At 43.9% G+C, this 22,399-nt stretch overlaps 1 protein-coding gene across 1 annotated transcript in view; it reads left to right on the forward strand.

The window, feature by feature from the left end:
- lhfpl7 (LHFPL tetraspan subfamily member 7) overlaps positions 1-22,399 on the forward strand; it is a 119,171-nt gene that overhangs the window by 23,380 nt on the left and 73,392 nt on the right. The window contains exon 2 of the mRNA XM_030100592.1: positions 15,128-15,266. Within this exon, the coding sequence (XP_029956452.1) occupies positions 15,128-15,266 (139 nt within the window). The remainder of the gene's footprint in view (positions 1-15,127; positions 15,267-22,399) is intronic.

The raw sequence follows: 22,399 nt of genomic DNA on the forward strand, positions 1-22,399 counted from the left end.
CAATGCCGCTTGCGGCTTTAATTATTTTACTGACACCACATTGTCCTCTAATTTGACCCCCTAAACATGCACGAAAACTCACCAAATTTGGCAGGCACATCCAGACTGGCGAAAAATTTTATAAAATGGAAAAATTTACCCCATGTGCTCTCTAGCGCCACCTAGAAACAGTAAAATAGCCGCCACGGCCCGTGGGAATGTCGTAGAGACATCAAAACAACGCCCATGCGTTCGACGCATTAAGATCTAAAATTCACCAATTGACAACCTTGACCTAAATCAAACAGGAAGTCCGGTATTTCCCTTTCAGTGTAAAATTTGGCAAAAAATTACTCCTCATTTAAACATTATCTCCTCCGAGACCGCTTGTCGCAGAGACGTCAGAGTAGCGCCAAACAATAGAGGACAAGTTTCTCTTCCGACGATGTTCAAAACTTTTTCAAAAGTCTCAGGGTGTGGATGCTGTTAACCCTTAAAGTTTGAAGTCTGAAAACACACTTGTGCCACCTAGAAACAGTAAAATAGCTGCCACGGTCCACAGGAATGTCGCAGAAAGATCAAATCAATGTGGACAAGTTTGTCTCATTGAGATCTAAAATTTACCCAGAGACATACCTATACCTAAATTGAACAGGAAGTCCGCTATTTCCCTTTCAGTGTAAAATTTGGGAGAAAAATAACTCCTGCGCTGCGGCCTGTGGGAATGTATTAGAGAGATCAAACCAATTGCTCAAGTGTTTGTATCATCAAGATCTAAAAACCATCCCTTGACACCCCTAACCTAAATCCAACAGGAAGTCCGCTATTTCCCTTTCAAATTAAAAAACACTTCTCATGAAAACGTTATACCACTCAAGACCGTTTGTTGAACAGATGTCAGAGTAGCATGGCCTGATAGAGGACAAGTGTCTCTACAAACGATGTGCACAACTTTTTCAAAAGTCACACAGTGTGGATTTTATCAGCCCTTCAAAATAAAAGACATATTTTTGAAAAAATGGCCGCTGTGGCCTGTAGGAATGTCGTGGAGAGATAAAACCAATGGCTCACGTATTCACCGCATTGAGATCTAAAAATGTCTCATTGACACCAATAACCTAAATCCAACAGGAAGTCCACTACTGACCATATATGGGCATGCAGTGCAGTCGACAGCAGCTGTCATTAAAGGGTACATATGATGCTATTTTTCAGTCATGTCATATGACATGACATGTCATATGACATGAAATATGTCTGAAGGCCTAAAACATAGTATTCAAGCTTCTTTACAACAAATTCATCCTTCTTTCAGAGTTTCAGCGATGTAAAAAGTAACTCTCGGAGTCCTTCAGAAGTTATTCAGATCCAACCGATTCAGCGGGGGCCACGGCAATGGAGCTGCAGTGCGGGAAGCTCCATTGCCGTGGCCCCTGCTGAATCGGTTGGATCTAAATAACTTCTGAAGGACTCCGAGCTGCACGATGTTTGTCTGAGTGAATAAATGAGCATGTACACACCTACAAATAATGTCCAGGTGTCAAAAAACCGAAGTCGCCTGTACTACCTTTCCAAAATAAAAGCAAAAAATTCCTTCCAAAGAAAAGCCCGTTTACAACAGAAAATGAGGTAGAGTCATTAAAATGTATGTTTATGGAGTACCAAGGGGTTAGCCGGTGATTATGACAGCGTGTACTACCTTTCCAAAATAAAAGCCCAAAATTCCTTCAAATTAAAAGCCCATTTACAATAGAAAATGAGGTCAAGTAGAGAAAATGAATGTTTATGTACTGACAAGGTTCCCGATTACCTAAACTTCAGTGCTAACAGCTACATGTTAGCGGGTGGAAGATGCTAACACCTTCATGTTAGTGTATGACAGATGCTAATATCTACATGTTAATGGATGGGAGATGCTAATGACTCCATGTTAGTGGATGAGAGATGCTAACAGCTACATGTTAGTGGATAAAAGATAACAGCTACATGTTAGTGGATGGGACATGCTAACAACTCCATGTCAGAGGATAGGAGATGCTAACAGCTACATGTTAGCAGATGACAGATGCTAACAGCTACATGATAGTGGATGGGAGATGCTAACAGCTATATGTTAGCGGATGGGAGATGCTAACAGCTACATGTTAGCAGATGGGAGATGCTAACAACTCCATGTCAGTGGATAGGACATGCTAACAGCTACATGTGAGTGGATGGGAGATGCTAACAGCTAAATGTTAGCGGATGGAAGATGCTAACAGCTACATGCTAGCGGATGAGAGATGCTAACAGCTACCTGTTAGCAGATGGGAGATGCTAACAGCTACATGTTAGCGGATGACAGATGCTAAAAGCTCCACGTCAGTGGATGGGGGATGCGAACAACTCCATGTTAGTGGGTGAGAGGGTGCTGGAAGTCTATGGAGGAGCAAGGTTCCCAGTGGCCTGGACTTAAGTCATCAAGGTGCAAGGACGGCCTCAGTGGGGCCACCTTGCCAGAGGGCGAGGTCCCGTCCAATGCCGCTTGCGGCTTTAATTATTCTTTTTATGACACCGTAGATCACATAAAATTACATTACTTCCTGTTCTGCTGAAAAGAAAAGTCAAGTATAACTTGTTTGTTTATTGTAAAAACACAATTTTAAAATGAAACTTATTCTAAAACTGTTGTATTTGAGAATTATCACGTCTTTGGGCATGCTGAGTCAAACATAAGTGCATATTCAACTGTATTCTATGTCTGCTCATGCTTTCTTATGCAAAATACAGTGAAATGACCTCCAAAAACCTTTTTTATTTAGCTTTCCAAAGGTTTGAAAAGCTCAAATCCTGTCTGCCACTGTTTCTTTTCAAACGTCTGTTTGCAAAACAACCTGAAATATGATGTCTGTTGACGATTCCTCTCTTACTGAAACAGTCAGATCTCTAATACACAAATAAAGAGCAGGTTTTTTTTCTTAAAAGACTGAAGCTTCCTCCTTTGCATCGTCATTCTAGATCATCTGATGGGCTGTTTTGGGCTCACAGGCTATATATGCTTGACCACACTATCTTTTTTTTTAATAGAACAACAAAATCCGTTTAAAAAACACTCGGTTATTAAAAAACAAGCTCATATAGCATACAAGAGTCATTTATTGCACTTTTCATTTCAGTTGTTCAGTCTGATCTGGCTCTGGGGTGAAAGTGTGTCCGAGTCTGTCTGTCCTGACCTCTAAGGTCCTGTGCTGTCTGCCTGAGCTGTTAGAAAAGGATGTTACCAATAAATTAATATATTCAAAGTCAAACTTGTTGCATCTGATAAAACTGTGCACACTTATTTTATGGATCAAGTTGGCTCCAAATGATTTGTGGATCTGAGGCAGCTGGTTTATTTCCCATCACTGGCTTTACATCGAGTAGAAAGAGGCTTAAAGATCGTTCACCACTCATGAATAAAGTGTTTGGTTTGTAAATACAGTCCACTGGGCAGAAGTTGGAGTAGGAACACAAGCGACCTGGCTGCTCCCGAAGTCTCTGGCGACTCTGAACCAACTTCCTGTCCTGAACTTTGACCTAAATCAAACATCCGTGCACCCCGCGTGCACAGAGTTCATCATGAAGGGTGTGTTTATATTTCCTCGCCTTGTCCCGGCCCTCTCCTGCGGTGTCGTACTGTATGTGGCACCTCTCCCGGTTCATTTAGCTGTCAGTGTGTGTGTCTGTGTGTGTGTGTGTGTGTGTGGGCGTGTGAAAGCGACTCTTCTCTCAGTGTGAGAGATTCCCACCGTGTTTTCATTTAACATGACACCGAAGGCTCAACACCACATTAAAGCGTGTCTCCGCGGCGGGGGGCGTCCTGCTGGATGCAGAGCGGAGTGTGTGATGGATGTGTGATGGATGTCGGGACTTTCTCCTGCGCCTGTGTGGGCAGAGATGAGAGGATCTTCGGTGAAAGAGAAGACAGGCTCATCGTCATAGATAGCCAGCACATTAAAAGCTCTTCTCACAATAAAAACAACTGGAAGTGTTCTATCCTGATTTGCAGACTGCGTGGACTTTGCGTGACCTTTTAGGCTTCGGGTTGAGGTAACATGAGGACGTAACGACTCGGCGAGAGACGACCACAGAAAGTTGGCTATTTCACAGAGAACAGGAAATGTGCTGAAACTCAGAAATCGGACCCCGAGAGGAGAGATTTATGAATTATTTAAGTATTACATGTTTAAATTATTAATTTTAGTGTCATTACTTTGATAAAAAAAAAGTCTTCACATCTTCCACTACATAATGACATTAAAGTTGGCACTTGAACTCAAGTACCTCGCTTCAGAAACAAGGAAAAAAAAAAAAAAAAGGAAGGTTGCAAAGTCTAATAAAAAGTTTTTTGAAGTTACAACATGATAGTTATAGGAATTCCTCAGCCAGGAAACATCTCAAAATTACATTTTGGAAGTAATGAAATGAATGTTAACGAGGGGCTGGAACAGTCAAAGCTTTAAAAGGAATAAATACTGAACATATAGATCAGCCATTACATTATAACCATCTGGCACTCAGTAACACTAAAGACAACAGCAGTAATAAGTTCAAGGAAAGACTGAAAATGTGTGTGGGTGCAATATGAAGCTTTATATGACTTCTGTGAACAGTTTATGAATATCTTCATTAGAAGAGCTCCAAACAACAATGTGCACTGCAGTGTGGATGTATTGATTAACGTCAACACCAAGGTAACAGATTTATGATGCTTAAATGTTTAAAGCACACAGACCAATTTATGTGAGTGCAAGAAACTTATTTGAGATTTTGGCCGGTAGATAAAAATCATTGTGTTGTGTATTTATACTCCTTAACATCAGGCGGTGATGATACCTTAATGTGAATTTGCAACCTCCACTTCACACTGCAGAGGAAGACCAAACTTAAGTAGCATTTGGATCTACATCACTGAGTCTGTTTACAAAAGAAGCTTGTTGCAGGTTTCTGATCCGTGTTTATCCAAGAACGATTTCAGACAGTGAATTTTCTATGTTTTTATGTAGTCGAGCTGTGAAAGAATTTGTAGAAAAAAGAGTCTGAAAGGTGTCTGCGATCCTGCAACACAGTAGAGTGACAAATTTGAAGAAGTGGCAGAGGACCCGAAGCTGAACCAGCAGAGCGATTTTCTGTTTTGAAGTACAGAGACCACACAGACATGAGAAGAGATGTGCCGCTGCTTGTCGGTCTGCGTAACCTCAACAACTTATGAAAGCATGAGCGAGAGGCGCTTCTCACCAACAGAACCACTGCCGGGAGACAAAACAGGAGGAAAGATCGTCAAGGTTTATCTGCTACAAACACCAAATCGTCTTTTTTTCTATTTGGGAAAACACTTCTCTGTGAGAGGAGACTCTCTCATGTCTCTGAAGAGCGCATTACCAGGGCCGACTTCTGGCAGGAGAGTGAGACGAGATTCTGTCTTGAAACTGTATCTGGAACACTACACTGTGTAAATACATCTGTTAGAAAGGAACCCTTTTATTCATTTTGAAGGTTTCATGCTTGTTTTTCCATGTATATGCAAAGAAAAACAAGTTGGAAACTTCACAGTTTGATGAAATCGTTGAAAATGTTGATTATTTCCATTCATTTTGGTTGGAAATGATTGAGAGAACTTGCGTACGTCAGATGCAGCACCGCCTGCTGCTGCAGGAGTTCATATCATATTAGCGGCTCAATTGCTTTTCTCTCTCGTTTCAGCTCGAGGTTCGTGTTAAATCGGGGATTTTCAGAACCCCGAAACCACCGGGAAGATTAACGCTGACCTCTTGCAGATTGGATCCTAACGGACTCCTCGGTGCACCTTGATGAAACATAACTTCCTGTTCATTCAACTTTCCCTCAACTCAGAGCCTCCGTCTACGGAGAGATTAGGAGGTTAATTGTTTCCCGCAAGAACAAGTCCTAAAATGTAGAAGAGTTTTTTTTATTGGATGTTGCTGACAAAGAGACTTCAGACGTCATTTAGGGTTTTTTTTTTCACCCTCAGAGCAAATGTTTGTGACTCGCACTTTTTTTTAATAGGTTTATCAGTTTATGCCATGCTCAAACTGTTCTAGATAAAGATCAGTGTTAGATTTTGTTGCTGGCGTTTGTATTTAGCATAAATCATAACATTGTCCCAGCTTTCTTTTTTAATCACGCAGCCTTTGATCTGCAAGAAACTATCGGATCAACTCACTGGATTTGTGTTGAGGAAGCCAAATGTGTTACCAAAACAAGTTTTTTTCCACCCAAATGTCCATCAGTTCATCCACTCCGTCCTGAAGGTCACAGGTCAAAATGTCTCACACGCTGACGTTCACACCTACAGCCGCTTTAACCTCTAACGTATGTTTCATGGTTGAAGTTTAGATTTTCAGGGGCCGGTCCGAACCATATCTAAATATATGTATAAAATTCCCAGTCAGACTCCGTCGTTCCCTCTCCAGACACGGTGAAGAACTGCACATGTTCTGAGAGTCGTCAATGTGTCTCCTGACACTTTCCCCCGCAGACCCTCGCAGGAATCCCTCTGAACGTACATGTGTTTGTATGCTAACGTCGAGCAACTCTGTCTGAGGGTCCCTCTAGTTTTGTGTGTGTGTGTGTGTGTGCGCGCGCGCACTCTCATGTCCTCCTAAGTGCTCCTGAATGTCACATCCTATCTGCAGACTGTCCCCGAGGCACAAATGGACACTCCATCCACTTGTCAGGTGATTAATCTCCGCCGCGCTCTCTCCTCCCTGCTGCCGTTCCCTCTCCATCCCGTATTCACTCTGTACACACAGCTTCGTCAGCCATTCACAGGACCGCGTGCACACACACACACACACACACACACACACACACACACACACACTTATCCAAATGACACTCCTTCTCCCAGTCACTTCTCACTGAAGATCAATGAGGGGACGGCTGTATAATCCCGTGCATTAATTTCCAGGTGTGTGTGAGTGTGTGTGTGTGTGTGTGTGTTTTCCGGTGTTAGTGCTCTGAATGGCAGGATAATCAGGATTCCTCTCAAAGGTGATAAAGTTACATGACAGGCAGGGACGAAGAGACCGACTGTGCAGGTGAAGAGCTTATAGAAAGAGGAGCAGACAGATGAGATCTCAGCTGAGGCCGTGTGTGTGTGTGTGTGTGTGTGTGTGGAGCACAGACACCTCCTGCGGTGGCTCGGAGATGTCCTGGGAAGCTGCGTTTCACTCCTAATGGGCTTCTGGAGGCAGAGCGTGTCAGGGCTGATGCTTTGGTGTGACTGCCGGCTCTCACGCTGCTGAATGCTGATTAGTGACGGGAGAGCTGAAGCAAACACTGACAGGACGAGACAGCAGCGAGTGCAGAGGGAATACCTGTACATGTTGAATATACACACACACACACACACACAGAGGCAGAAAGAACTGTCTGGCGATATGACAAGCCCGTCACGTCCGCTCATCGGCGGATCGGCGGCGCTCTGGCTTCACCTCTTGTCCTCCATAAAGGCGAGGCGTTCGATTGTAAAGCGGAGGGGTTATTTCTGTCGAGGGCCGGCCCTGAGCATTAACCGCCTCCTCTCCTTCCCGACGAGGACCGAAACCCCCTCCGCTCGCTCCTCCACGTCTCCGTGCCGAAACATTTAGCTGGCCGGCCCGGGCTCTGACAGCCAGAGAGCTTTTAATGAGACATGTCCGACCATCTCCATCTTGTAACTCCCAATTTAGGTGACAATGAAATTTCATTGGCCCATACAGCGTAATCCCTGACTGGCTTAATGTAATTGGAAATCAGAGTCCCCTTCACAGCGTCCCTTTATTACTCAAAGCAGCTGGATGGAGTTTTTTGGTGGCCATTCGCTCAGTTATTGTCCTCCGACAGGATGTGGATCATTTATTGTGGGAAACCAGTAAAGTTTGTTTATGACGGAGCCAGGTAGTCGTACATGTGCATCGCCGCCCGCGGCCTTGAGTTTTATCAGCATCGGTCCGCTTGTATTGCCGCGCTGGTGGCCGCCGCAGGCCGACCGGTGGGATTTAACGGCAACTCGTGGGTCGAGTTCGCCCAGTTATTTTCCACATTAGTGGCATTTGTTGTGTAAAAAGTTGAGCCTTCGTACGTCGGCGTACCTGAAGTCACAATATTCCGGGGGAATTACTGTACAAAATGAGTTCTGTAAGTGCAGCAGAGTGAAAGACAAAGAGATTAAGACAAGTCTGCTTGTCTCATTTTGTATTCTGCCCACACACACATTCATAAAAAAGAAAAAAAAAAAAAAAGTCTTCTTCTCCTCCTCACAATTTTCCACTCTTTCAACCCCTCCTCCTGTTTTCCTCCAGCTGTTACAGTGGCTCCACTAGTTATTCACTCATAATTAAAATCTATTTACCGAGAATCAGTGAAAAGACCAGAGCTGTTAGCAGCCCATTTTCTACTAAATTAACTTGCGCTCAGAACGGCTCAAGTACAGTGGAGGAAAAAGGCCCTCTAAATATTGTCTGGAAGTAATAAAGACGAGTTATTTTTTTTTTCTCGCCTTCTCTCATCAGAGCACACACACACACAAACAAACACAAACACACACACGGATACACTGTTGATGAATTGCAGCACCAATAATTGAAATGTTGGTTGTTTTCTGCTAAAAGAAAAGAAAAAAAGAAAAAAAAAAAACCCAGCAACAACTATGTAGCACGTTATTAGTCACCCCGGCTGTGTTTAAATGGCACTCGGAAAATGTCATGTGCATGAATCTATTACTGCTCTCTGGTAATTAAGTGGCAGAAAAATGGACAGAAAACGAGATTAGGCTGGATTTACAGCTTCCGTGTGGAATTATTTCTGTTGACAAGCATTTACAACTTTTGCTTTGTGTGCGAGTTTGGTTGCAGCATTGCTTCAGCGTTAACCTCGTTGTGAGAGTGCTGCCCCCCCCCCCCCCGCGCCGTCGGCTCCTCTCCCCCCATCCTGTACCTCTAATGTGTCGCTGTGAACTGAGAGCGGCGGGGTGGGAGGTGGGCTGCTCACTCGGAGATCAAGCAGTGAGGAGAGAGGAGACGTTCCTCTGCATACATGAATATCATTCCGGAGAGCGCAGAAGAAGAAGAAGAACAAAGACGGCACAAGTTAATGGCTTTTTTTTTTTCTTTTTTTGGTATCGTCAAATGTTCCCCCTTTATCTTCTTTGTCCTCTTGTAGCTGCCAAGCCGGGGAAATGATAAAAGCAGCCGTGGCATTTCTCGTTAGAGGCAACACGGCTTTATCTTCATGTCTTGGTTACGTTATAATAAAGAAGCTGTAGTCGATATTTCTTCACAGTGTTTACATGTGAAAGCAGTTTTATTTTCACAGAGTATCAAAAAGCATAATATCGCTAATTAGTTTGTTTTCATTCACCAAGCATTTTTGGAGAGTTTATCTCAAAATGTGAAACCCTTCAGCTGCTCTGTCTGCAAACATCTCCAGGGAAACATGTCCTTTATGTTGCACTTGGACAATATACGCGATTCATTATTTATTTTCTGCCCAGGAGTAAATAGGTCAGGGTGGTACGACGGAGCGTTGCCGTCATATGACTTCAGCGTTTGTTATTCATTTATATAGCGGCAGAATTCAGCCTGACCTACTGACACTGAAATACTTTTCACAGATGACACAAAGGTGCGTTCACACTGTCAGTCAGGAAACTGGCTGCTTCTTCTAAAGTGTGACTCACCACCAAAGTATCATATGTGCTTAAAAATCTGAAGTTTACAGCAAAAGAACCCGTTTCGTCTTTGCTGCAATATGTTTAATATGTCAGAATCTTGTTTTTGTGTTACCTTGTATTAAATCTGCTTTTCTAATATTGAGGAACTTCACTTCTTTGCACCTTTCAGAATTTCTGAAGTGAAACTCTTTAGTGAAAGAAAAATGACTGAGACTAACTGAGGTGGCAGCCTTTGGTGAATAGAGAGCAGACGTGTGTGAAGAAATGGATTGATGTGAGAGGAAATGCACATGCAGCTGAAACACTGACAGGTGCTGAGCTTTAAAAACTCCCCACTCCGCAGAACACCACTTCTAAACGCACCGAGTAATGACACCCGAGTGATATCTGACTTCTGCATATTTCCCTAAAAAGTCGAGAGGCGTGTTCCAGATCTGACTGACACTTTCAGAGGCCAATCAGCTGACTGAGCTCTTCTGCATTTATTCCAATATCTCAATCACACTTATTGGTGCAGAGGAAATTCCCTCCAGTGCATCAGACATTTATTTTTTCATTCATTCGGTCTTTAGGTTTACTTTTCAGTCAGCATTGTGTAAGCCCTCTTCGGATGCAAATACTGTGGCTTTTCACCAAAAAGAGTAGTCTTCCATGCTGCTGTTATGAAAAAATGGCGTTTCTGGGTTGCTTTAAAGAAGGTAAAAAAAAAAAAATAAATAAAAAATTGAGCGTATACTCACTTCTCCACGGACCAGTGCACCACCGCTTGTGTCGAACATAAAAACATCATAAAGCTGCTGTCTCTTTGTCCTGCTGCCTGAAACTGCTGCTATTAGCATATAGCAAAGCTTTTTTTTTTTCCTGAACATTACCTGTAATGTATATGCATTAAATATGCGCCATTAAAAAACATTAGACTGCCTTTATAGAAGCTGTCTGCATGTTGGCCGTTTACCTCAGCTGTGTCGTTTCATTCATTCATAAATCAGGTGTTGTGCACGCGCCGTTGAAAATTCAGGTACAGTTTAGTTATTTACTAATTAACTCCAAAAGTTCATAATGGAATCAAACAGACCCGCAGAATTCTGACAGCTCAGGCGGTGCCGTACATACTTGTCACAGATGTGTCAAACATAAGGCCCGTGGGCTAAAACCGGAACAGCCAGATGCTCCTTCTGGGATGCCAAACCAAGAAGAAAATGGTAAATGTTTCAAAGGAAATACAGATTTTTTTTTTTGTGTAATACATTCTTCAGAGTGGGCACAGCACAACACTGAGACCTGAGCTGAGGTATCGGTGACGCTGCTGTGAAAGTTTGCTGCCTCAAAGCCATGCTCTCAGGGTCAGTTTGTAAAAATATACACAATGCAGCAGTTTCTTTAAGAATATTCCCTCTACTTTGTACCAGGAGGTATCCTTAAAATTGACTTCATGTCAAGACTGCAGTTATTTTCATGAACAAATGTCAAGTATTGACATTTTCATCACGTATATTTTGCTCCACAGCAAAGAAAACTTTAAAGTTAAAAAGTTGCGATTTCATGAATTCACTGGTCCGACCGACTCGAGATGAAATCATAGTTTTTGTGGAGCCTCAACTAAAATTACTTTGACACCCCTGCTCTGTGGGTTACTTTGATTCCCAGTAATGACGAGCTTAACTTCATTACTTTTTAAACTACAACTAAGTACGAAGACGTTCATCTCCTTCCAACCACTGCTTCGAATCACATCGCTACTGCAGCACGACTTGCGTTATTTCCTTCATTCTTAGTTTGACCTGCACGTGTTTTTTCCATCAGATGGAGGCGGCGGTCTCTCCAGGCCGCCGTACAGCGGCGGTCATAAAAGAGCGGGATGTGAGCACTCAGCTGAAGCGCCGAGGACGAACCGTCACTCCGCTGAATAATGATGACATTTGAATCATAGATCAAATCAAATTAAACCTTTTAATGTTTCTCAGAATCATTTGCAATAAAATCACTTGTCCGCCCCGTTGCTGCAGAGTCCCCCCCCAATCACCTAATTGCTGCGGTCAAGGTGCCCTTGGGCAAGGCACTTAACTCCCAGCTCCCGAGGAGCTGATCTGTGAGCCACATGTTAACGTGTGTAAATGCACTTGTTATGTATGCTGGCCGTTTGTAGAGCGCAACACACACACACACACACACACACACACACACACACACCTTCCCCCCAACACCTGGACAAATAAAGGTCAGCGAATAATCATCATCATTGCCACCAGCGCCGTGGCACCTCGGTCCCCCTCCCCGCCTCCCTGCCAAACACCCCCAACAAGCTAATTAAATCTTCTGTCAGGCATGGAAATCGCTCCGCTTTCATCCTCCCTCCGTTCACGTCAGTCACTCCAGGGACGCGCACGGCGACACGTGTTCTTAGGGCTGTAATTCCCCCGCGCGCGTTAGACGTTTCCCTCTGATCGCCCACGCCTGCATGCTAATCACCAACATGGAGCCGTTTGCAGTCGCACTTGTCGCACTCCTCTGAAAGAAAAAGAGAAAACGGAGGGAGTGTCGAGGAGGATGTGCGGCAGCTTTCTTGAAGCCGGCGATTGGGTTGGAGAGGCTATGCAGATCAAACAGGCACCGTGGAGACGCGCAGGTTGTCAGAAACGCACACACACACACACACACACACACGTGGTGTGTGACTTTAAACTTGGCAGCCTGTCGCCGTGCGAACACAGGAGCGTCTCTGGGGCAAAGTGGGGACAGTTCGGCACATTGATCAGTCGGAGTCCTGACAGGAGGCACAGCGAAGCAAACCTCCACTCAGCAGGAGGATCACATACAGTCTGCAGCAGAAAATAAATAACAAAAAGCAAGTGCAAATACAGTTATAGCCGGTATCGTTTCAGAAAAAGTTGTGAATAAATGTTTTGTGTGTTTACCTCCTGTTGCCGATCCTCTCCTTTATATGCGTGTGTGTGAGTGAATAAATGAAGGTGTAATGAACATCAGTGGACTCTTGTTTGGCCTTGAAATGCTGTTTTCCAGCTGAGGGAGCCTTCAAAGCAACGGGGCTTATTTCCTTCATAGCAACGGATCTTTCACTGCACGCTAAACAAGGACAATCATGTGAAATAATCTGCCTTTTTTTTAAACATACATATATATAAATAAATAAATATATATATATATATATATATATATATATATATATATATATATATATATATATATATATATATATACACACATACACTAAAAAAATGTGATCTGATCTGTCACTACAGGAAACATACATACAGAAGGTTTTGATAAATTTTGACAGCTTTTTGATATATATTTTTTTAAGTCAGCTTAACACATTCATGATGAGCTGACCCTGCAACTTTGGCTCTTAATATTTTTAACTAGAACCTCCACGATAGAATTTATTTTTCTAACTCATACTTTTGAAGCAGAATGTATTCACAGCAAGGCACCACATCCAGCCCGATTTCATCTTAGGTGGGTCGAACTGGTGAAACAGTCGAATAGCAACTTTTAAATTGAAACTTTAAGGTTTTCCTTTGTTGTGGTGCAGAGTGTATGTGGTGAAAATGTGTATTTCCACAAAACCAAACAACTGCTATGAAAAAATGACTAGAATCTCAACATGAAGCCATTTCTAATGATAACTTCTGGTGTAAAATACAATGAACGACTGGAAACCAAATTCACTCCGACAGCACGGCTTTGAAGCTAGTTTTCTAGCAGTAAGGTTGTTTTCTTTCATGGCAGCAGCATCGATATCTCAACTCAGGTTCAGTGTCACGTTGTGTCCACTGCTCTTAAGAAACGTCTCAAAATCTTTACAATTGTCTTTTTGGTTTGATGGGCCGGATTGGAGCCTGTTGCGTTCCAGTTTTGAACTGTGGGCCTTATGTTTGACACTTCTGACACACAGCATATAAAAACACACTCTATCTTGTCTCAGAAAGCTGAAGGCCTCTCTGATGAAGTCAAATTACATTAGAATCTGCCGGTAAATGTAAAATTGACCATAATATGGAAGATTTTCTGTGTTTGTAATCACTGCTAAATACAATTACCCCTTTTTCTCTGCTGCCCTTCAATGCACTGTGCTATCTGGAGCGAACCTGTGCTCCTATAGGAATGGCGCATATGCTCCAAATTGACACATTTTGACTCGTACCATTGTAACGTGCGCGGTGCCACCGGTGGCAGTTCTCCATATGTTTTCATAGTTTTAAATGAGACGCATCAATCAAGCGCGCCGTTGTGCCGACTGGGAGTGACAGATGCTTCGGCATAACAAAGGCAATTCAGAGCTCTCACGTCAACAAACAAGAACAACGTGACAAACGCCGCATAAAAGCAAAGACAATAGGAAAGGTGAATACAAACAAGGAACACTTCAAAAAAGTGAAAGCATTATTGAAAGAAATACAGAATAAATAGAAGTACGGAAAAGTACACCAAATTCTGCAAGTGGTTTGATTTTTAAACAGCGAAGTGCTTGAGGGTTCCAGGTTTTGTCCACGATGGGAAGAAGATCACACAGTTTTGACCTGCATGCGAGAGAAAGAAGGAAAATCTTTCATCGTCCCAAAAAGAATATCGAAATCAGGCAGACAGACAAAGACCAAATGTTTTTTGAGTAATGAGCTGTGGCGATCAGAGATTAAAGATCAACCGGACGCTTTACAGGAGTCCGAGGAGAAGACGTTTTCACCTGGGATCCCACTCAGATTCCTCCGTTTTGTTTTGTTTTTTTTTAATCACTGCGATTTTTAAGCACATTTCATCATTTTATAAAAGTAGTTCATGCAGGAGATTTTCAATTGCCACTTAAAGAAATTTGATAGATATGTTTTGAGAATTTTGCATGGCTATTACAGTTAATAACCAGAAACAGTGACTCATATATAATTTGCACCGTGTAGAAAAGCAATGCATGATATTTTCATATTCACCATGACTGTTTAAATCCTAATATTCACATATTTTTTGAAGTACTTCCTGCATGGTGCTCTTATGAACTGCTATTGAACTCTTAAGTGTTTTGCATTTCATGAATATTTACTTTCTTTAATTTATCGTTGATTGTATTACACATTCCAAAATACTCCTGTTTTGAAGCGGTGGTGGTCTGTAACTCTGCAGAGACCCTCAACGCTCGATGTTTGAAATTCAGACCATTTGCAGATCATTTTCCTCCCAGAGGAAGAATTCTTCTCTTTATTTCAATAGATTACAGTAACATGATGGAGGAATTGTTGACATTATTATTTTCTTTTGTGGATTCACAACTTCAGGAAGAGGATTTTTTTTTTTTTTTCTGAAATATTTGCCTTTCCAAACATGTCAGAAACATTTTCATGGGGTTCGCTCTCCTTTGGTCCCTGCTGGTGAAACTGATGGAAGTGGGTCAGCCATTGTGACGCTTTAAAAATGAACCTGTTGTGTGTGTTTCTCCCTCAGACCAGCGCGGTGCTGTGTTCGGGAGGCTGCGCTCTGCTGGCCGTCAGCTCCCTGCTGGCCATCATCACCATCTTCCTGCCCAGCGGAGGATGTGAGCGGAGGATCTGCACCCTGGCCGGATACATGCAGATGGCCGCAGGTCGGTGGAGACACACCAACAAACGCACACACTCCTCATCTGATAAACAATGCCAAAAAGCATTGAAGTTTCGAGCTCTTAAAGTGCAGCGTGTCTTTAAAACGAGTGGCCTCAGCACCGTGCCGTCCTTCACTCTGCGCTGATAGCACTTCCTATTACCGGAACAATAAAAAAAAAGAGCTGATTTGTTGCCCATCAGTCAAAAAAAAAAAGGACCAACAAAACAAAAAGAAACAACTGGAGGACAGCTGCTGCTGCTGCTGCTGCTAAGCAACCCGAGTCTGCATGGCGATCCGGGGAAGGGAAGGCAAGGACAGATTTAGAGACGCTGTAAAAAGACAATTACGCCTCCTTAACACAGGTCATTGGTTCAGGGCCGCATGCGACTTATCAGGCCGCCGCTTTCACTCTAACAAAGAAGTCGTCCCGTAAACATGGTGCTCTGTTGTCGCTTTAAAATCCAATTTTTACACTACAGTTAATGTCACTGCTTAGCACCGGCCTTCTCACTCTCGCCTTGTGCATCGGACCGTTTTAATGGTGCTGTGGTACAAATGTGAAGCGTTCAGGAGACTCAGTTCATATGTGATCGTCTCATCTGCGCCGCACCTTTTACAGGTGAGACGCCGGGAAAGACGACGTTCAATGATCTCTGGTTGCTTTTTCTGAGCAGAGTGAAATCACACAGGTTCATCCTGCCTTCTTTTCTCAGTCCATCTATCTTCTGTACCACTGCAGCTGATCCCCTGGTCCGGCCGCCAGGCCATCACAGGCGAAACACGCTCACATTCACACCTTCGGTGCCACCGGTCAACCTCAATCGCATGTGGGAAGAAACCGGAGTAAACAGGAGAAACATGCAGACGCCACACAGTCAGGTTCCCCAAGCCCAGGCTCAAACTGGGGGTGTTATTGTGATTTAATGACTTTGAATGCACAAAGCTTTCAGATTTTTTTTTTTTTTTTTTTTTCCAGCCTCATTTATTCCCATAACCTGCATCTTTGTAACTATTGAGTGGCTAATTCAGATTCCTGCGTGCGGCATTTAGCCAAGTATAATTAGAGACCACATTCATTGGACGGCTTAAATCTTTATTGACTCAGGTGCAACTTTCACCGGTTCGGTTAATGATGTGCTTAAAGTGGCGCTTATTGCTCACAGCCAGACTCTCATACCTCTCTGTCTAACTTCACAATCAGATCAATGTTGCTTTGGAAAAATGAGAACGAGTCCTGTGGCAGCCTGTGAGTACTGAGCCTCTCGTGTTGGGTTGTGTGTGTGTGTGTGTGTGTGTGTGTGTGTGTGTGTGTGTGAGAGCATATTCCTGCTCGTTGTAGCTATCGTAGCTTCAGACTTCGCTAAATAACAATGCGAGGCGAGCAGCCGGGTCTTTGTTCTGTTTCCAGGTCGACTCTTGTCGAGATAGACGGAGGTTTCACAGCAAAGCCCCGAGGAGGGCAGATCAGAGGCGTGTTTGTTTTCCCTGCTTCGCGAGTGTGTGTGTGTGTGTGTGTGTGGAACCAGCGCTCTCAAAGTGAGCTGATAAAGTGCAACAAGCAGATTAAGAACAATGCTTTTCTTTGTGGCGTGCGTGTCGTCTGCGCTGCTGTTGACGGTGTGCGTTTCAGGCAGACGCTGCTCGTCAGTCGTTCCTTAATGCCTGGCGTGATTGTTTTCTACGTCTCTGACAGTCGGAGGAGATGTTTTGCATGTGTTGCTCTGTTTGCGAGGAAGCAGAAGGAAGTGATGTGCTCAGTTCAGGATTAACATCCAGAGCGGATTAAGGTAAATTGTGTGTTGATGAAGGCACGGATGTTAGTTTAAGTCCTCTGGAGGAAGCTTTTATTCCTCTGGAGGTTTTAGCAGCATGTGGTGTGATCGACAGCGACGATACGCTGAAGAAAGATGCTGAGATAGCCTTTCTTTGTGGAGGTTGCATGTTCTCCCTTTGCTGGAGGAAACTCGGCTTCAATTCAGAAAGCCCCAGTGAGGGGTGGTTGACAAGTCCAGGGTCTAGTCTGCATTTATTCAGTGAGTATGAGTGTCATTGGTGTTTGATATATATTGCAAATAGAGAGAAATGATAGGTTTAATCAACAATAAACAAAGGTTCGCTCCCTGGTGCCTTCATTCTGTTGATTTTTTAATGTTCAGGTGAAAAAGTTCTTTTTATATAGGAATTTATCAAAATCCAAGCAGGTCCACATTGTCCCAAGAGTAGTTTAAAAACCCTATTGGTATCTTATCATTCAATTTTGACAATTTAATAGAAGTATTACAATATTATTCTGATTATTATTATTTTTTTCTAAACTTCTTAATACAAAAAACTTGAAGGTTTTCATTTTACTGTCAAAAATTCCCAAAATATTGTGAACTTTTTTAGAGACAAATTAAAGTGCTTGGAAGTTATAGGTGCTGTAGTGAGTTGTTCCCTCTAATTCCCTCTAATTCAGGGTCGTTCAGCTAATTTTCCACGTGGAAAATGAGCATTCCTGTTGAGACATGAGTTTTCCTCAATACGAATGATCTCCTGATAAAAAGTAGTTTTTAAGCATGATTTAATGATGTTCATCTCCCAATCTGTGTCTCAAAATCATGCTCGTGTCTTTCTAAATTCTGAGTTCAGTAAATAAGTAAATCAAAAACATTTTTTTTTCCTTTTTTTCCACTGTGAAGCACTAATTTCGAGAGGTAACAATAGCCAGTACTGCAAATCAAGATGCTAGCCACAACAAATAATGTAATCATGTCCAATAATGTGAAAAGTGTGACGATTTTAGATGTAATAACAGTAATTTTGATCTGTGTCAGGATTTCCCAGGGACACCCAGTGGGCCTTAAGCAGAGCTAAAAGGGCCGCATGTGGCCCCCGGGCCTTATGATGCCCAACTCTGATCCAGTTAAGCCAAACTTTTCCTGTCAAAGCACAGATGAAAGTGTCTTCCCGGCGTGGCGGAGCCGTCCTGACCTGCAGCGGCAGAGCGGGTCTGGACCCACACTTGTCACAGTCCGTCTGCTTTCTGAGAGTGAAGCGGCTCCCTGGAGAGAGGCGTCACGGCAGAAGCTGAGTCACTGTGTCTTCCTCTGAACCGTGGCCAGCTTCAGCCCTGTGTGCCACTTCCATTCACACCAAAATGACAAAAATTTAACAAATGTTTGCAAATTGTGGTTTTCCAATGAAAGCCACAGCCAACAACTGTGTTACTATTTTCTATAAATACCCGAAACAACATGTTTCTGTGATAAACTACTCCAAAAACACAGTTTCTTTCATTTTTTTTCGGATGTTAAAACAGGCCTGAGGAGTTTTAAGCATTTAGCCTGGTTGTCCTCAGCAGGAAACACATTTTTGATTAACAAATGCTGCAGGCATTTTGTTTTGTTGCCAATTTCCATCCCTGTGTTCAAAGTTGTGCTCTCTTGTGATAACATTCTTTTTTTTTTAGGAAAAGGTGTTTTTAGCTACCAGCACAACAATAATCAAGTATTCATCCCTTTCCAACCACTGAGAAGGACTGATGTTTCTCTTTGGGGATCCTTCACAATTCAGAATGTCTGCGTAGCCCCGATGCTTTATTGGAAAGAGAAAGGAATCGATTTGTCGGCTTTTGGAAGTGATTCTCAGCATGTTGAAGACTTGGTTAGCTATGAACCGCCCAGCTAGTTTTCGTTTTTTTCCCGTGCTGCTGGTCCTGTGGGTGCAGTCCAGAATTAGACGTGAACTTGCTAACCCTCCGCTGGCTCAGCCGCTGTGCCGCCGCCGCCGCCGCCGCCATCAATGTTTTACGCTTTGAGAGAGGAAGGCAGGACTTTTCCGTGTGTTAGGACAGGGGGCTTTTTTTCTCATGTCATGCATATTTCATCGGCCCGCTCTTCTCAGTGGTCAGGATCCATCGGATTGGGTTGGCGCGCGCACGGAGAGAGAGAGCAAACAGAGGCAGCATGCAGACACACATTTAATATCCCGGCCTGTTTCATACATGTCTCGTCCTTCCATCCGTCCGCGTTTCGCCGCCCTTCAACCCTTGCCGGTAATACCAGTTTGTTTTGCCCCGACTCCGGGGCGGCTGAGTACTACGTCGAGGGTTTGTCGTGCTACAGCGCTCACGCAGATTCTCGCCGTGCACTTATCTGCTCGGGGCTGAGGACATGTCACACTCGACTGGCTGTACAAGCGCTCGCTGCACACGCCAGCGTAATCTCAGCTGTTTTCCTGCAGGGTTATTGCCATATTAACATATGGAGACCATTTACATTATGTGCTTACATAAAGATGTGCTGGAGATTTTATTCACTGCACTTATTGCCTGTTGTTTTCTTTTTTTTTTTTATTGATTTGTCTGCTTGTGAGGAGCAATCTGCCTCAAAAAAGATCTTTCAGCGTGAAAAACGCCTCAATGGGAGCTTCATAGGTTGAGGACTTGAAAGGAAGAAGCCTGAAGGCTTGTTTTTTTCTGCTCTTGAAAGAAATATGAACCGCAGTGAATTATTCTCCCCCCCCCCTCCTTACTTGTACAGTTGGAGATGTTTGTGTTGCTCCATCTGGAGCAGCAGCAGAAGCTTGCGGTTTCTCATTGTTACATGGGGAGATAAAAGCAGCCCCGACGTCAGCCGCTGATTTGGCACCGCTGCCTGGTGTGATCGCCTTTCAAACAGGAAAGATGTGCAAACCCAAACAGATTGGCGATGGGTTTACTGACAACAAGGCGTCCCGTAATTAAAGCGGGATTTCATATGAGGCAAAGTGTTTGTGTTCATCCCCAAAACGTCAAGGCCGCAGCAGGAACATAAGAGGTCCCGAAGACGAAGCAAGCATCTTTATTTTATGTGTCAGTCAGACCAGGTTAACTTCTGAAAGAGATGATCCCAGCTGCAATCAGGTCATGCAGGGAGTTCTATTCCAGATGAAGTTCTTAGAGAATTCAGAGAGAGCAGTACAACACAGAGGAGCCGACCTCCAGGGAGGGAATTCATGAAGGAGGCAGAGTCGAGCAAATCGGAGGAATTCAGTGAGCGGATGCTTTGCCTCACTTGGAAACTGCTTAAAATGTATTTTTAGGGTTATAATTGAAGGCCTAAAGACTGAATGATTCCTGTTGATTACATGTTGATACCCACTTTCCGCATATTTTGATCACCAGTTCTCCTCCATTAGATTTTCAGCAACAAAAACACGATGAGACCAACATTTTGGCTTCCTAAAATGGGCTCACTCCCATTTGCACCCCTCGTCTCGGCTGTGGCGAAGTCGCTCGGGCGACTATAAAGTCTGTGTCCACATTTGCAAGTTATAAGAGGATGTTGATGATTTACAGGCTATAACGACGAACCTCTTGCTAATAACGCTGCCCCTCTTTGATTTAGCTGGCGACCCGCGGCAGGTTCTGGCCCACATATTTCTTTGGAGGCGTGCTGTGGAGCCTCTGTGCCCTGGGAAACGTAAGCCAATGTTATCCAACATCATCTGTAACAACGGGACCATTCTTCTGCTATCTGCCAATATCGCTCTACTCTACTGTATCTCAGCCTCTGGACTGTATTTAAAGTAAAACCCCCGACGCCCGGGCTGCTCCTGGCACTGAATCAATGGATCCTGCAGTCGCAGCTGAATAAATGGAAAAGGGCTCCGAATAGAGAAGTTACCACTGGCTGTAAAAGCCCTCTGATCACTTTGGTGTTTTTTAACCGCGACCCCGACCGCACGGGGGAAGGGGAGGCAGCGCGGGCGTTGTTTCCTCGCGTACGTCCGCGCTCGCACATCCAGTCTCGTTGTGCTGACGTTGAGGAAGCCCGGCCTGCTGTGTCAGCGCTCTCTTGGGTAAAGCAGCTACGCAGATGTCCTCTGAAGCGCGGCGATGAAAATAGGAAGCCGCTTTGATCCGAGTGCCTGCCGTGTTATTGCTGCGCTCCATATGGTACCTGTGCCAGGTGTCAATCATCTGCCCCGACACGGAAGAACACGCTTTCCATATCGGACTGGATTAGAGCGGCTGACTCTATTAGCAGAGCGCCGTTCATCCAACAATTGAATCACTACTAGTGAGTTTTTCTTTCATCACATGCAGGAGGCTGATTGGCCCATCATTCATGCCACTGTTAGTATTCTGAGAGGTCTTGCTATGGAAAAAACAACTGCAAAACAAACAAACAAACAAAAAAAACAGCCTCCACTTATTCTTAGAGAGCAAAGGATGCCAAAGCATTGTTTGCATATCCCTGCCATCTTTTGAACTTTTCCCAGCTGCCTTCAGGCACCAAACACAGTCGCCCCGTCCAAATATTTTCATTTCTGCTCGGCGGCTTTGTCCTCCGTCCTCCAGGCTGCTTCCCCTTCATTTAAAATGAATTTAAAGTAAACCCGCGTCCCGTGTCACTCCTCCGTCTTCGTCTTTCATCCCCGTCTCCTAATCCTCATCCTCACAGGCTATCCCCGTCTTTATCATGATCAGAGCCCCCAGACCGCTTCACTTGTTTTTCTGTCCATCACCAATATTTCATTCTGTTTCATCATGAGTGGGTCGGCTCTGGGCTTTTAGACACACACACGCAGACGCGCGCACACACACACACATTAACTCTTTTTATTTGCCGTTAGAGCTTCTCCCTGATCTGACCTCCCAGCGAAGTCGAAGGTGGAGAAGCTGATGAGGTTCTCCCGCTGCGCCTGGTTGTTTGCGTCCTGGCGCCATGTGACCCAGTTCTGCTGTGAAACCGCGTCGACACGCCGACCCCGTTCGCCCGCCGTGTGCTGACAGTAGATATTAATCTTAGATGCGCGTCCTGTCGGTGTGTGTGCGGGTGTCGCCTCCTGTGAGATCAGAGCATAATGTGATTGGTCACTGTCTCCACCTCCTGCAAACAAACACGTGAGATTTGAGATTTCTGTAAAGTTTCGGAGCGACAGTATAATTTATTTTGATACTTTTGTCTGCGTTTTATGGGTTTTGTTTTGCTTGTTGCCCTCGCTGCTGCGTTTGACAAGTTATCTCAGTCAAGGTCCCTGGTAAAATTGGTCAAATGTAGAAAATCATATCTTCTTTGAACAGCACATTAACTGAATTAGGAGCCATTTTCAAAAAGTTGCACATGGATGTCAAACTGGCACACAGCTTGATGTTGAGAATACAAT

This window comes from Salarias fasciatus, chromosome 10 (assembly GCF_902148845.1).
Source record: "Salarias fasciatus chromosome 10, fSalaFa1.1, whole genome shotgun sequence".
NCBI classification, from domain to species: Eukaryota; Metazoa; Chordata; class Actinopteri; order Blenniiformes; family Blenniidae; genus Salarias; species Salarias fasciatus.